Below are 17,887 nucleotides of genomic sequence, written 5' to 3' on the forward strand. Positions count from 1 at the left end.
ATTGTCAAAGTCCGAGAGCTTGCGATTTTTTCATTGCTACTTAGATCAGGAAAGCCGATCGTCATTAAATTCTGTTTTTTACATTCTCCTATGAAATCCTGAACATATTGGAACGTCTATTTCTGCTTTGGAGATTAATAGGGGAATTAGTAACTACGCACCTGTAGTCTACTTAGAGTGGATAATATGAACAATCGTCGGAAAAATCTATAGTAGTGTTATTATAATGTCAAAGGTATAATGATGTATAAAAATGACGTATTAGTGTATTTTTTACTGTTATCAATGTCATCATGTGCGGTAAATAATAATTTTAACTTGTTGCTCTTAGCGACAAGTCGATACCTACCGTCCATTATATAATTTCAACTAATATAGCACAGTATAAGGATTATAGATATTTGTACCGTGGTAGTAGCGTGATTGCCGGTAGTATTGGACAAATTTGTTCGCCAATTGATTATGCGAAGATGAACTGTAGATGTTTGTAGTATCTATATATAACTAGTGATTCAGCATTTGTGAAACAGGAACGTGCGGTGAACGGTAGGGCGAAGAGTGAGAGCGAAAAGCGCAAAGCCGCGCGACTCGCGAGTTCACTCAGTGGCGCGGCGGTTGCGGCCGGGTATCTACACTGGCACGCGGTTCAGCTGTGATTACCATTCCGACTGTGATAAAATATTATAAGCGTTCTCAAAATATTTGTACTTATAACCTTTTGGAATATTCTACAGCTATTAATGAAGTGAACGGTTTTACGTGATATAATTCTGTGCACTTAATCTGTGACATTAGCGTAGGTTACGGGGTTCTACGAAAAGCTATACACAAGCACACCAGTTTATTATGCAAGAGGATCTCCGAAAGCACACATGTTTTTTGGCAGTGTTGAATGACATTACTTTCAAGTGAACTTTATTGAACGTGTGCCGTTCGCATGGTGTTACTTAACAACCCTAGTCTGATTTAAATTAACTTTTTTAATATTATAATATTTCATGAATAAGCATGGATTCAAAAGTAACATTGAAAGAGAAAAATCCACATGATGAAGCCAGTATTTTGTCGAAAATTTTCTTATGGTGAGTTCTGTATGATTATTGTTATTGGTCTGAACTGATTGGCTCTACAGTGAATTGCTTTGTTTTCGGTCGCGAAATACCTACTTTACGTATGACTGACTGATATACGTACAACTAGCTATACGACATAAACATAACGTAGTGACCACAAACACTAAGTACGTCGAATTTTATGTCCACTTGGACTAAACTATAGATTAGATAGGTACATAGGTAAAATATATAAATGTTCCACTTATATGTTTCTCGTATCATATACTCATCAAACAAACTGTGTTCATAGCACCGATCTCTACTTTGGAAGTGGATTTTGCAATATGCCCGTAAATAAGTAATGTACATACGAGCAGTTTAAATTTGTCCGTAAAGGTAGCTACTCGTAGTACGAAAAGCAACACATCTTCAATGAACTTCAAAATTTGTGTCCTCCTGTCCTATTTTATTTAGAGGCAGGTGTCCATTTCTCGCAATGACCGCTTAACATCATGTAGCCAGCAAACTCGTTCGCTATTTCTATCACAAAAACGTTGATAGGTACATATGGATTTGTCCCTGTAGTTCCGGGACCAGAATAGGGCTACGGTATCCCCTGCCTGTCGTAAGAGGCGACTAAAAGGGGCTTCCGGGGTTGCGGGCGGCAAGAGTGGGAGCTCAAACCGCCCGGCCAGCAACCCCGGGAAGGACAGCGGTATGTGTGGTCGCATACCGTCGTGTACAACAGACGGTGCGGCGAGCGGCATGCTCACCTGGACGGAGCCCGACGGGGCAACGCGCTAAGAGGACTCCGGTTGCGTTCCTCTGGAGATCCCGGAGTCCTTTACGCAGCGCCGAGGACGGCCACCGGGTGGGTTTTAGTGCGGTAAGAATCCCACATAACTCTGTGTCGCTCCCACGGCACCGGGTACCTTTCGAAGGTTTCCCCCTCGAAAACAAAAAAAAAAAAAAAGGTACATATGGATTATTGTACATAAATATTCGAAACTTAACAAGGTTGTGTTGCGGTATGGCATGTTACTACGGTATCTGATCTATTCTAGTAACAACATAGTTAAGATGTAATTGATTATGACAATAGATAGACAGGTAGGTAAGTGGGCAGGGTATATAATTACAACAGAAACCAGCGATGCGAAGGGTTCTTAACAAATTTACGTAAAAAGCTTGATTAGAAATGTAATAGAAAAAGTAAGTGGTTGATTCAAAGAAATTATTCTATCGCAAGATTTGATAGATATATGTAGCAAATAAACGAGAGCATTTTACATCCATATTGCTATCTCCATCACAAAGTCACATTATCAAATTCAGCTTTATATGATTTAACTTTTCACGTTTAACCATAGATTAGTAAAGATTACTCACTCCTAACAAGAAAATGTACCCAGGTTTGAGAATTGAAATAGTTGCGTAAAAAAGTTTTGCCACGTCTCCGTGCTAAAATATCCCTAAAATATTTGAAATAATTATTTATTTATTATGTAAATTACGCAGTATTAGTTATTTATTCGTAAATTTTCTCTAAACTGTTTTTATTTGTCAAGAATTCAAAAAAAGAACTTACGATAATAAGCCATTTGTGGCTTCATTAAATTTCAAGGCGGCAAAGTATCTTTACTAATCTATGCGTTTAACGTAATTTCTTATCAAATCCGGGGTCAATGAACGCAATATTTGATAAATCATAACGTATTTACGGTCTCAAATCAACTTTGACCTTCACCCATACACGTACGTTATTATATAATCAACATAAATTATTATTTACAGTATCTAACTAGTATATAATGTTTAATAAACACAATTACGGATACGTTTAAAATTATTACATTATGAAATCTTGTACATTTTGTCGCTAACATCTGATGAAGACGACAAAACTGTGTCTGACGCCCGGGCTATAATGCCGAATGAATGAAAAAGTCATTCACAAATTCACAATCACAGCCCAATTCAATATTTTTTGAATTGATGTCAACTGAAAAAGTGGCAAATAAACTTAGTAACTATTTTTATTATGTATATAAATGTAAATTATTTTTTTAGTCATTTAAGTATAAAGGTGTTTCTAAAAACAGTAGTTTGAAATTCTCTGGGGTTTAGGGGTTCGAATTCCAAATTAATATTTTTTAAATCTTATGGATATATCAGAAAAATATTGTCGCTTAAATTACGGTAAAGGCGGTTTAGTTTGTTCGAGCTGTCACGCGTGTGGCGGCAGTGTATGGACAAGATCATACGTGTTTCATATTGCCGGCACATCGGCCCGTTAAAATCTACATGCCACATATAAAAAATCTCAAAGGTGTGAAATCTATCAACTTGTCCAGTGTGGGGGACTACACAATCTCTATTTACTATGAAAGAAGAACCGACCTAGTAATCGGAAAGTAATGTTTTGATATTATCAACTTGATAATATGGAGATATAAATATAATAAGGTCTAAGTTAGTCGTACAACTAAAGCTATATCTAATGATAAATATTGGGTTGTGTACAATGTTAATGATTAACAACCTGATGTGTTTTTTTATGAGATATTATTTTATGAAACCCAACTGATACTACTTGACTTGAACATATTGCAGTCGTAAATATAGTATTTCGATCTCTCCACTAAATTACCCAATAGACCTTACATACCATTCACAGTGACTAGTCATGATAATATTACGTATACTTAGTCAACATGAAGTATTTTTTACTTGTTTTAAATTACATTTTATTCACAAATCTATGTATTTTATGTATTGCTTAACAACATCACAACGAGTCATATATGTTACAGATTATTTACATATCTGGATATTCCTATCAAAATTAATATGTTCATCTCAATCTGTTATTACAAAATACTCAATATGTTATCGGTAATATAAAACTTTATAAGATCCGTTTACATCTACAAATTGGACTACTTGTAAGTAACTCGGCCGCACCACGCCGACAGGAGCAGACTCTGCTCATCTGCCCAGTAAAATATTAATTTGTCTGACATGGCCCGAGTCTGGCGCCGTCAATGTTATTGTTATTGTCAGTTACAATATTTTTGTCTCATACTTCTTTGGGATCGGAATTAATTCAACTACCTCGGACGCTGAGGACGATGTCTGTTGGTGACTAGGTACTATCATAATTAAGTGTCCTGTCTGGAAAGCTTCATATGTAAGCAAGTGTAATTAAAAAAAATAAGAACGATGAAATTATTTTGAACGCGTAAGTTCGGCGTCACATACAACATTATTAATTTTTAATGAACTAGATAAGTTACAGAAGTCGGTTAATAAAAATTAAATTTTTGGCAGCTGACACACAATCCTTTAGGTCCGTCACAGACATAAACAAATATTTGAACAAAGACTTTGCTCACAAATTTGAACGCTTATTTGTTTACAATTTTTAACTAGTAACCCATGTCATGGTCTCCTAGCAACTGGACTTTGCGCATGTGTAACAGTCTCATATTAAATATGTGCGGAGTTTTCAAATTTTGAAGGTTAAACAATTTGATGTGGCTCGAAAAACCGATACCAAATGGCAAAGTGCCAATATTTGAAGCAAGCTTTGAACAAATACTGAAATACCCGTGCTTCACTGTGTTCAAACATGTGTTCAAATATGTGATTAATTGTTTGGGCTATGTCTGGCATGGACCTTAAATATGGGCCTGTGGCCACCGACATTTTCAGACTAACGTAATTAACGTTGAAAGTTAGCATGACTTGTTATGAACTCATATGACACTTAACTTCTTGTTCCGTGACACTTAACATTACCAAACGTGAATGTGTCAGCTAAACGACAAAATAATGACATATCAAGTTTTATACTCCGCTAAAACTTAGTGGTTATATTCTCTTTGTATTCCGCTAAAATTTTGTTTTGTAAACTTACGTAGGATTTAAAATATTAATTATAACTAAATAAATATGCTTTATTCTTCTATACGGCATAGTTTGAACGTGGTAGAGACTAAGTAGCGTACAATTCCGGAACATTGATAGCTCTAGCGGCTTAATTGTGGGCGGAAGTTGCGGTCCGCCCGGGGATTCCAATCCTGGGGGCTTCTAAACACAGTTGCTAAAAAAAGGTTGTCAGAACACTCAGAACCAAACAATCTACGAAATGTGGATCAGTCAGCCAAAAAAAAATCATCGAATCACAGGCGAACTTTTTACACTGGGGGCCCACATTCAACTTTCCGCCCCAGGCCTCCGAGGAACTTAATCCGCCATTGATAGTCACTTATTTCCAATCTACACGATTATGTTTAATTCACTAGTGTGACTATGAATGACAAGAACAAGTATCTCTCGAATTTTCGCTGCCCGGTTTACCGAGGCTTTTTTGCACTGGTATAAAATAAAACACTATAAGCTTTCGGAATGGGCACAATAACAACAAAAATAAGACAGGGACAGATAAAAATATCTGGTCCATAACAGATTTACCGGTTCATCGACCGTACTCTTCAAGTACAAAAGTATCTTTACTTAGTGGTAGGTAAGCATCGATAACAAAGTCACTTACAACAAAATGTATTCAGGTATAATTTATATATTTATTTTAAATTTGTTTAATAAATTGTTGGCGTTTTTTACTAGATAATTGAGTAAATGCTAGTTTAAAGTAGTAGTACCCCAGTAGTAGTAGTGGTAGTAGTAGAACTCTGTCGTAACGGTCACGCACCCGTTGCTTCGTTCTGAAACAAAAAGTTGAAAAGCGGGTGTTATTAGGCAGAAATAGCTGTGGCTTTCATGCTTCCGGAGTCGAACCACTAAGGGTTCTATCACCTTAAAAAGTACGTAAGCGTGTCAGTAATTAAGCATCATACCTCATACCACATTTTACATAGGTAGGATAGTCAGAGGTAACAACGCATCTGCAGCCAACTTGTATGACTGCATTCTCAATTCATACATGACCTCGGGTGGCAGTGACCATTACAATAAATAGACGCAGGTGGACTGCGTTCATTCATTTTAATTATGGTAATTAGTCCGTTTTAATAATATTTAAATATTATGATAATAATTCATGTAGTACTTAAAAGTTACAATGAGTAGTTAAATGTATCCTTTTTTTTAATATTTTTCTCGGATGTTGTAAATAGAACATAATAAGTATGAACCATTCCATAAAGACCCACTAATTATTTGAGAGAGGTTAAAGTATAATAAAATTAATAATTTATGTTTTTTTAATGACAACGTTGCGCCTCGCTGGTTCCTTTGCTTTTAACAAATGCAAATTTGCTGGCAAAAAGGAGACAAAATATACACGCAATTATACTTTTAATAAACCTAGACAATCATATAATTATGTAAATAACTTCGACATTCATAGCTCCACACAAGGATTTTCTTTATGACTGCCATGGAAGTACAAGGAGACAAGGACGAATACAAATACATAAACCCAGATCATAGAAACTATATTAATCATTTAGATGTCTGTCTAATCGAGCATCAATCCACACACATGTAAAACACTGTGGTACACATACACACATACACACGGTATGACGACAGTTTCAGTTATCAAAAAAAGATCGGAACTTTTAAACTGAGCGCCTACTTATATTTTACTCTGTGATTTGTGACCCGACCGCCAAAGGTTTATTATACATGTGCCTTTTCCTCATGCTCTCGACATTTCACGATATCTGGGAGATGAATTTATTAATATAACGTCATATAACAGTCACATACGATGCAATCCTCTGCACGTGTGCATTCGAGGCTGAAATTTATTGCAAGATAAAAGCGCAATTGGAACAGAACAAATGCATGAAGATAGCGTGCTTACAAATTGATAAATATCCTTCCCTTACTGTATCTTTATGGTCTTATAATAATGTATTAAAATGTTGTTAGAATACTTTGTGATACGTGTACGCAGGCACCACTGGTTTTACCACATTTTCACTCTTATAAGTTATAACATCAGTAAATAAGACTATATCACTTATACGGCGTTATATCCGTTCCATACCAAATTAGCAATGCATATGTATCCGACCTCAGGCAGGACTCCGAACCCATCTGGGTTTGATCATTACGGATTTGCATGAGTGGCGGTGGTCGCTACCATAAGGTGGGTTGCATGCTGGTTTATTACTTCTATATTACTCAAAAAGTACAATTAAACGTCATTCATTGTTTTAATTTAATTTACTTATATGACGAATATTACTTATATTTACGTTATTTTAATTACCTTGAAATTTGAACAATTTTGTAGGTATGAGCAATGTTTATACCTACTTTAATAATATTATTTACTTACCTATCTTCTTTACTGGCAAAATAATCGCAGGCGTATAAAAAGTCGATAGCAAAAAGTTTTGAAGATTGGCATTATACTTATCGTTTTATTATATTTTACTAGTTTTTGCCCGCGGCTTCGCCCGCGTTAAAAAGAAAATATAATCGATTATGATATGAAAATAATCGAGTTTGTTGGTCCAAAAGATCGATTCTCCGATTAATCGATCTTAGATCGCCATCCCTACTTCCCGTGGGATTTCCGGGATAAAAACTATCCTATGTCCTTTCTCGGGTCTCAGACTATCTTTGTACAAAATTTCATTAAAATCGGTTCAGTGGTTTAGGCTTGAAGAATAGACAACCAGACAGACAGACAGAGTTACTTTCGGATTTATAATATTAGTAAGGAAGTAAGGATAAGGATTTTAAGTATGTAAAGTTACGGAATAAATTAATTAATGCTTTTCTTTATTAGCCGCGTAGTACTAACTTAAATCTAGAATAATTTATTTTGAGAATAAAAAATAAACAAATTTTCGCAAAATTCGCACTTGGCCAGCTCGGTAGACTATGGTCCTTGAACTATGTCCTAATTCCTTCTTATTCTGAGAGGAAGCCCGTGCCCAGTAATGGGACAGTAATTAGTGTTGATGATGATATATACAATGAACTAAATGGGCTAAAAATGTACTAATTAATCAAATAGAATTTATAGAACTTGAAATAATTATAGGTATAAACATATAAACGTAACGTAAATTAATTATATTTTATTCAATATGGTGATGTTGATTGCAGTATCAATCAGGCTGCAATTAATTAATTATGCTATGCAAGTATCAATTATAATATTAGTAATACCTCGCTTGCTTTTTCATTTGAATAATTTAAAGGTGGTAGAACCCTCTGTAATTCGACTCCGGCGGCACCGCCGCCACGCCATTTCTGCTCCATACGAGTAACAGCAGTGTTAAGAGCGGCTGTGTTCTGGTTGGGATAAGGGAGACATGCTTTGCCTAGGCATTCCAGCTTAATCGTCAGGGGTACGGCGCATCTGTAGACGACCTCAGGCTATCAAAGATAAACATATCTTTGATAGCTTCATTTAAACCAACTGTCGACTTATAATATTGCAAATTACTACATTTACCTAATCGGCCTAATCGATTCATTATGTTATAGGTACTTACCTATAGGTAGGTGAATGTGCCAATGACCGACATAATATTATCGCAATGTGTAATAATGTTCTTAACACAATGTTTTTACACTGATTACTGGGATTAATTCTCAGACAGATAAATATTTATTAGTAATTTCCTGTTTCCTATATCTGAATATAGAGTTAAGCGGCAGTTGAGCACTTTACTCCCGTTATTATTAATCAATCTATGCTATGTTTTGCGTATCAAGGATTGATATTTAACCATTTCTGCCTACTGGAATACTACCACGTTATAGGTACCTACTATAAAATATACGGGCGTAAGTAATAATGACTGACAACGACGATTGCGTTCAGTCTTGCTTTGTGTTGTTAACAAAGATATTCAATTACTTATTAAATTATTAAATCTCTTGGATTGCAACAAATCAACAGGAGTTAGTATCTTCTATCCCAGGACGGCCCTTGAGAACTAAATTTTACTTCACAAAACAGTATTTTTAGGAAGACGACGAAGTGGTACCTCCGGAGTAGAAACATGAAGAGATCTAATATCTTTGACTACCTATCATAATCACTTAAATAGTAATAGATACAAGAAACCTTACAAAGCGAACCTTCGTTCTATAAGGGTTAGCCCCAATGTTATCGTATGCTATAAAACACGTCTCGTATTATCTGTCTTGGGAAAATAATACGTATCCATTCTACTGTCATCGCTTAAATTAAGTGTGATCGGTACAATTTATCATTGGGACTGTTATAGTGTAAAACTAGCTTTTACACGCTACTTCGCTCGCGGCCACAGTTTTTTATCTAAACCCTGGGAGCGGTATTTTTTAGGGATGAAGGGTCCTACTCTCCCTATATCCTTTCTGAACCCCTGACTACATGTGTACAAAATTTCATGACAATCGATTATGTAGTTAATGTGTGAGAGTGACAAACAAACCAATTCATTCGCATTTAATATATTAGTTAGGATAGAAGTAGTTAATATTATGCATACAAAAATGTTGAAAACGTCACAGTAGCCGTTCTTATGTAAACCAAGTTACACGGATTTCACAAGAAATGAAATATGACGACTTCGAGCGGTGACCATACCGGTCTGAAATGTAGAGGTTTCCGGGTATGATTCCGGCCAACTTGGAATAAATTTTGTTCTGCTTTTTTTTTACAATATAGGAGTAGCAGTAGTAAGTGGCTACTGCCGTCCATGGACATCTGTAATCAACCCCAGATAGGATTAGATATTTCTACCTGAAGTCGGCCACAGATGCGCTGCTACCCCTGAGGACTAAGCTGGAACGCCTCGGAAAGTCTGTCTCCCTTACCACACCCTTCAAAACGGAACACAGCAGCGCCTAATACTGCTGTTATTAGGCAGAAATAGGTGTGGCGATGGTGCCGCCGGAGTCGATCCACAAAGGGTTCTACCACCTTAAAAATTTGCAGTTTCTGCGTGTTCATGGCAACCACATCATAGGGGATCTAACTGGTAGAAAGTCTAACGTCGCGTTCAGGTAATTTACTTTAACATAGTTCTTCTTGATCTGAGGTCAAAGGGAAATATGCAAAACAATGTCATCATCGTATCGTACATCGTTTATGTTAGCAAAGAAATTTTATAATGTATCGGGCACTCATAATATGTGTTTATATGATACGTCGCCAGTACCCGTTGCACAATGAATTGCATTGATAATAGAACTTTAAAATCATATGTTAGGAGATACGTAAGTACCTACTTACAGCTAACTTTGTAGCAAGGTCAACTGGTACATGGAAGATGAATCTTGAAATGATTATTTACGTTTATATAAGTATGTGAAGTCTGTTGATTACCGTTTTGTCCTTTATCGATAAAAAATAGCAACATTTTAGGACTATGGGCCCATTCACTTAGTCTGCCCGACAGTTCTTGAAGGTGGTAGAACCCTTTGTGGTTCGACTCCTGCGGCACCACCGCCACACCTCTTTCTACCTAATAACAGCAGTGTTAGGCGCTGCTGCGTTCTGGTTTGAAGGGTGTGGTAAGGGAGAGATACTTTTCCGAGGCGTTCCAGCTTAGTCCTCAGGGGTAGCGGCGCATCTGTGGCAGACCTTAGGTAGGAATATCTAATCCTATCTGGGGTTGATTACAGATGTTCATGGGCGGCAGTAGCCACTTTCCATCAGGTGGACTGCATGCTCGCCTGCTACTTCTATATTATAAAAAAAAAAAAAAAAAGTTCTGCCTACCGTTCGCAGATTGACAAATCTTGCTTTTCATACTTAGCGACAAGAGCGGTTTTGGTCTCATTTGGTCAGGCCGACAGATTGTTTGTTATATCATTGTTGTTATTATAACATGAACAGCAAGATCTGTCAATCCCTGAACGGAGAATTATCGGGTCGACCTATTTTGAAAAGGCCTGTGGTTAAATTTCGACTAGTGGTCGAGCGCAAGTGTTATAATTGTCCCTATGTACACAGAAAAACCAGTTGCCAAAACTGTACATCTTGTTCATTAACAGCGTTTATAGGGTATACCAATATGTGGTATAATGTTTGCACAAGTAGACCCCAAGACAAGACAAGTAGACAAGTAGTAGTAGTAGTAGTAGTAGTAGTTGTAGACAAGTAGACAAGTAGACTTCAGTTTAAGAAATGAGAGGACCAAAATATTTACAGTAAGTAAATAATATAATCATCTCTGACATTATCCATTAAAATATTTTAGTTTTTGCAATTAAGACATTGGCTGCGACTCATTAATTGAATACGTAGAATACCAGTAGCATATGTGGCCAGAATGTTTATAGGCAATTAAATGCTCTCTGGCTATGATTATAGCGAGATCGTAGCAAATTGTTTTCATTCCTATACATTTCCTATATGATATAATATAGCATATCAATAAACTATACATGGCTAATTATTATAACCATGACTATGATTTTTTTTCTAAATACGTTCCGTCTAATCGACTTAATTGAGAAAGGAATCAAGCAAATTAAGTTCAATATGTATCACGAGTAGGTACGTTTGTGGATATTTCATAAGCTACCAATGTGAGAACAATAACAAGGTGCGCTTCTGATATCGATATAACGAAACAGTTTTCCTTAATAACATACAGAATGAATATTCACTACGTACCTAAGCAAACATTTTTCAATAAAACTGAAAATGACCAAATATCCTACTATTGTAGTAGTTATTAAGACATTTGTATGTATCAATGAAAATTTACATTTATACAATAAGCTTCAACGAAGAATTAACTAACACTAAATACTCGGCCACTTGCCGCTCATCAATTGAGCAACAAAACATCTACGCACAACACTTTAACAAGAGACGCGTCCTAATGTTTTGAAGCTATTAAATAAATGCTCAATTGCTCATTGACCAGACTGAATTGTGATGTGGCGTCTGATAGCCACTTTAAATAGTGGCGTTTACTTTGATATATACGTCCATCGGTTTGTTTGTATAGTCCGCGTAAAATTGCTAGTCCGCTCTGAATATAGGAATGAATTGCGTCGGTATAGCAAATTGTATGACTATACCTACTCGCAACAACTTCAGAGCGGACTAGAAGTTTGGCGCGGACTATATCAATTATGTAGAATTAAATTGATTTCAACGGGACTGTGGAAGTTCACGGAGAATACAACGAACATAGGAACGGCAAGTGGTCATAATTGATTAATTTCTTCTTTAAAATCAAAATATACAGGGTGAATTTTTCAAACAGGCCTTCAGGGCCAAATCTGAAACTGTAAGGATTAGCGAAAAATGCTGAAAGGAGTTACAAGGCCGATTTTGGTAAAAAACTAAAACTGCATCTACTAAAAACATTTTGATCTGAATCCTTGAACCCATATTAATAGGTCCAAACTGCGGTATGATGTAACACATAATAATAATTTAACTTTTCTTCAGCGTTACACTTAATTTGATAAAATATTGAGTCTCTTTGCGTTTATTAAAATTAAAATTATGTTCATTTTCTTTTCCCTTCGATTTTATGTAATCCCCTTTCTTCCATTATGTACCTACTAACTACGGCAAAACACAAGTATTAGGTAATTAATTTAATCTAAGTCATAATGAGATTTACCTAATAAACTCTGAAGGGAACGTGCATTCTACAGTTGACTAATGAACACTGAGTGTTTACTAGTCTCATCACACTAAAGATAAAGCCTTATACACGAGTGCATACTAATGCAACTAAGTATGTGAAGCTGTGCTGTAATCATATATTATCTCAGTGTCACTATAATCAACTTACATACAAACGTTTGCCATTAAAAGGTTTTAGAGTAGATACTTTGAGTTGGCTCTTTTATATTTTACAGCTTTTACATTTTAATGGAGCTATTCTCACTTTCAAGTCAACCTGTTATAAGCTATCGCCACTCCGCCTGATCCTGTGCCTTATGATTAAACGTTTTTTTTTCTTTTAAACGGTTTCTACACTCACAACCCCACTCTAGGATTCCCTGTATCGTGGTTGCTATGAACACACATAGAGACAAATACACACCCAGAAACAGGGTTTAGATATCTTTCTGGCCGGGGATCGAAACCGGGACCCTCTGCGCGTCATACCGGCATGGTGACCGCTCCGCCACGCGGGTCGTCATTGTATACTTGTGATTATTTTTAGCCGCTATCTTGATAATCCGTTTGTTCGAACTGTCAGCTTCAATGTGTTTTAATCTCGTAATAAGTATTTCTTCCTCATCACACTCTTCAAATCAGAACACAGCAGCTCTTATCACTGTTGTTGTTGTTAGGTCGGGAGAATTGTGCTCTGTGCGTTTGCACATGTTTATTGAAGGTGTCATGTTATTTTGAATTCGTGAAGCGTGATTCATTAGGTGTGGTAGAGATATCGTCACAGTCGAACGATGAACGATATATGGACTATATACCTACTCGTATATCTTTGTTTATCGGGGGTTCCCTTAATAAAACACACCCCGTAATAACAGACGCGTAGTCGAGGTCGGTTTTTGTGTACTCAAGTTAACGGTCAACGGATGTTTACGACCATGGCCGTACTCGTAAGTGTAACTAAAATAGTACCATAGTAAAGGTATGTCTGTATGACAAAGGAACGTGGCCAAAGTATTTACCACGCTTTTATCAGCTTGGGTTGTATGTATGTATGTATGTAAGTGAATCTTTAAACTCTATTTTTACCCACTTTGAACGATCCGATTAATTTAAAATTTTAAACAATTATCAAGAACCGATGACAATACCTCGTGTAATAATTTTATAATTTAATTTATCCCATTCTTCGAACCAGGATCGACAGGAATCAGGATTAAAGATTTTCCTTGCGCGATTAGAGCGTGGTTTTTAGTTTTTAAACTATAATTATTTTTTGCTGCACTTAAACGACAAACGTAATTTTCTACATAATTATTCCATTATTTAGAAGTCATGTTATGTTATGTTGTGGCTGAATGGTAATTTATTTCGTCCCGCATGAATGCCTGAATGGATGTACGATGGATGGATGGACATGATCCAGATTTTCCTTATTGAGTAAAAATTGGAACATGCGCACATTACTTGCGTCCTGGACATTGGACTAGGGACATAATATTTGTTTCTAGACTCACGATAGTCTCACGACCAAAATAAAGCTGTATATGGAAGTGTATCCGAAGAGTCGCGAAGAGTGGGAGCTCGTAGCACCCAATAAGCGACCTTGGGAAGGACGATGTGTGCCGAAATTGCTGTAAACACCCGTGTAGGATGAGCCATGGCTCTCCAGGGCAGTGTCCGACAGCTGTACCGTGCTCAGACATTAGTTCTGTTAGACTTCGTAGAGCTGAGAATGGCTATCGGGACTGTTACAATGTTTTAGTGAAATTTTTGTGGAATTGATATTCAATTGTGGCCTTATTGCCTTGTATTATGACAACGTTGAAACAATTATCACTATACTAGCTATTTTAGTTTATTATAGGATTGAGGTAAGGCCGAATATAATCTCGAGTACACTATCATAACCTTTCCCGTATCTTTCATCTTGAAGCAACCTACAATTCAATGCTCTACGGAATGACCGATAAAAATTATCTTTCCTTTGATAAGAAACTACTGAAGCTATTCGCCTGATACAACGTGAAATCCTTATGTATCTACTCATTGATATATTTAACTGAGTTTATAGTTATTGTCTAGTGGTTAAATTGGTATTTTCTGTATCTTAAGGAAAACGGGCTTTGAGAGGAAAGTGTTATTTAACAGGAAAACACTTTCCTCTAAAAATACATTTCCTTTATACTATAACGCTTAGTCTTTATATTAAATTATAATTATATAAGACCTGTGGGCGCTTTTAGAGGAAAGTACAGACCTACACTTTCAGGTGACATCGTTTAGCGATCAAACAACATTGTGTAGGCAATAAGGTCAGGCTGCACACATTCTTCCCAAACATAAATAAACTGTAATAAATTTAAACGTGTGGATAGAGTATTTGACTTAGTTTGTGTAGGCTTGTAAGCTTTAGTAGCTTTACTTTTGATTCCCAAATGGAGCTAAACTTTTGTAGTACGTATAAAGTTTTCAGCAAGTGCCAAGCGTGTGGACGCGGCATTACAAAATAGATTCATACAAATAGAAGCAAGCTAGTTGCTACATAGATGTCCGAATATCATTCTTATCAAAACATCTTTGTTACAGGTGGAGTTTTGACCTTTTCAAAAGAGGCTATAAGCAAGGTCTGTCTATAAGCGACCTGTGGCGGGCACGAAGCGGGGACCAGTCGGGTAGACTAGGGGACCGTCTGGAGGAAGCATGGGAGAAGGAAGTAGAAGACGCCCACCGAAAGGGCTCCAAGCCCTCACTCACTAAAACCATTGTTAGGTCATTTTGGGTAGAATACATGATCTGTGGAATTTTAGTAGGTTTTCTATTTATTGTTTGTTGGTACGTATCAAAATAATACTTTTCAGTTATTTAAAATCAATAGATTGATTAAAAAAATAATCTTTATTTGAAATGAAATTGTAGAATGTAGAAATTGTTAATTTAAAATAACTGCTATTTTATAAGGTCACATGCTTGATTGCTCCATAAGTATTTTAAAAAACCCGTAATAAAAACCCGTATTAATTCCTGTTTGACGTAGATATATTTTATTGAATCGTATCTATAGACAGCTATGTTCGTTTGTTTTTAAAATCGAGGAGTCCTAAAAGAGGACGCGGGGGTTCGTGAAGCGTCAGTTAAAAATAAAAAATCTAAAGTTGAAAACGACGTACTAATATAATGTCGATTAAAGTACATTTCTGTACGTATTATATTTAATGAATATCTAAGTTCAGTAAGTATTTAAAATCAAGGAGTAAGTAGGTACAAGTAGGTACAGATCGGAGTTTTGAATAAAAAGCAAGTTTACATTTACATTTAACCTTGACCTGGCCCTGCTTTATAACTTATCGGGTTTTGCGATAAAGTCTGATAACGACTAACACTAATAGGAAATAATTTTTCAGGCCCCTCATCCCATACACGTTAGCTTTATTCATAGCATATTTTTCTGGAGAGAAAACAGCCGAAACGTATAGGAATGCGCATATATATAATTTTACAATGAATCTACTGAGTGTGCTCACGTCGCTAATGTTAAACCATGCACAATTAGCCCAAGGATGCGTCGGAATGAGAGTTCGAATAGCTTGTTGTTCACTTCTATACAGAAAAGTAAGTAAACATATGCAGTAACTTTATATTTCTTAGCTCGTTGTTCACTCCTGTACAGAAAAGTAAGTAAACATAAAATATATAGTAATTTATACTTGTGCGTATTTAATGAGGAAAGTAAGCAATAAATTATGTTGATAAATTCATAAGGTTAAGGTTATAGTATGCACCTAGTTACCAAGTAGGTATAGGTACATGTAATTTAACTACCTTTTTAACTACCAACCTAACGGCTAACTATTGATTTGTTGACGAACGTCTAGTTTTATTCATACGGCAAAAAATGCGATTGTACTTGTTTTTGTCTTCGATTCCGGGCTGAAGCAAATATTAATTTTATTGTGACAGATAATTGCTTGTTTCTTTAACTTCTTTTGTGTGTAATTATGTCAACAATAAATAACAGCCTGAGTACCTAGTTCATAATAAATGATAAATTAAATGTAAAAAGCTAACTTAATGACTGTGTTTGTTCTTACTTCTTAATATATAAATTTAAACGTATTTCAGATTCTACGATTAAATAGAACAGGCTTAAGTAAGACTGAGCCCGGACAAGTGATCAACTTGATGTCTAATGATGTGCAGCGGTTCGACCTGGCTCCACTGTTCCTGCACTACTTGTGGGTGATGCCCATCGTAGTCCCCGTGGTGTCATATATGGTGTGGCAACACATAGCCTATGCCACGTTAGCAGCCCTGGCTGTTATATTCATCCAAACTGTAGTTATACAAGGTAATCAAGGTTTAATATTTTTTTTTTATCATATAGGAGTAGCAGACGAGCATGCAGTCCACCTGATGGTAACTACTGCCGCCCATGGACATCTGTAATCAACCCCAGATAGTATTAGATATTCCTACCTGAGGTCGGCCACAGATGCGCCGCTACCCCTGAGGACTAAGTTGGAACGCCTCGGAAAAGTATGTCTCCCTTACCACACCCTTTAAAACGGAACACAGCAGCGCCTAACACTGCTGTTATTAGGTAGAAATAGGTGTGGCGGTGTTGCCGACGGACTCGAACCACAAAGGGTTCTACCACCTTTAATATAATCAGTACCTACTACTTATGCTTTTTGTTTATTGTACTAGTATTTTTTAAACAGAATCAATCAATTTCTTTCATAGGATAATAATAATTTCGTATTTTGCATACAATACAAGTCCTTATTGTCTTCTCACTGACTATTAATTATTAGCAAAATAGGTTATTCAAAGATGCAAAAAGGTATCAGAAGTAATTCATTAATTTACACCAGTGCTTATCCGGCGATTAAAATGGCCCATAATCACAAAAACTTTTTACACTAAAGCAAGGCAAGAATAGGTACAAAAAAGAAAAAAATGTCGACAAACAAAATATAAAAATGTTCTAAAATTTATCTCAGATTATTTATAATAATGATGATCCTACTGTAAACAACATGACAACACAAACTAAGTGGATGTCAGATGACTGGATGACTAAGCTTATTTTGTGGTCCGTTACGCGTCGCTTCATTCGATATCGATGGTACATTTCCATTGTCATGTAGATGCCGTTAATGGTTAAGCATACTTCATTTGATTTATGCGGGAAGGTAGGCTAGCGAAAGTGGCGTTCGTCGGTGTCTCTGTGGGACTGCTTAATTATCTCGAGAATTCC

General features: G+C 36.2%; 1 protein-coding gene across 1 annotated transcript in view; it reads left to right on the top strand.

Annotated features, from left to right (window-relative positions):
* The first annotated feature begins 580 nt into the window (after window positions 1-580).
* Window positions 581-17,887, top strand: part of LOC140747457 (ATP-binding cassette subfamily C member 4) — a 46,976-nt gene continuing 29,669 nt past the window's right edge. The window contains exons 1-4 of the mRNA XM_073079916.1: window positions 581-1,082; window positions 15,217-15,462; window positions 16,032-16,239; window positions 16,750-16,975. Coding sequence (XP_072936017.1) covers window positions 1,009-1,082; window positions 15,217-15,462; window positions 16,032-16,239; window positions 16,750-16,975 — 754 coding nt within the window. The 5' untranslated portion in view covers window positions 581-1,008. The remainder of the gene's footprint in view (window positions 1,083-15,216; window positions 15,463-16,031; window positions 16,240-16,749; window positions 16,976-17,887) is intronic.

This window comes from Epargyreus clarus, unplaced genomic scaffold (genome assembly GCF_041222505.1).
Source record: "Epargyreus clarus isolate Ecla_fem2 unplaced genomic scaffold, WU_Ecla_fem_2.2 ptg000014l, whole genome shotgun sequence".
Classification (NCBI taxonomy): domain Eukaryota; kingdom Metazoa; phylum Arthropoda; class Insecta; order Lepidoptera; family Hesperiidae; genus Epargyreus; species Epargyreus clarus.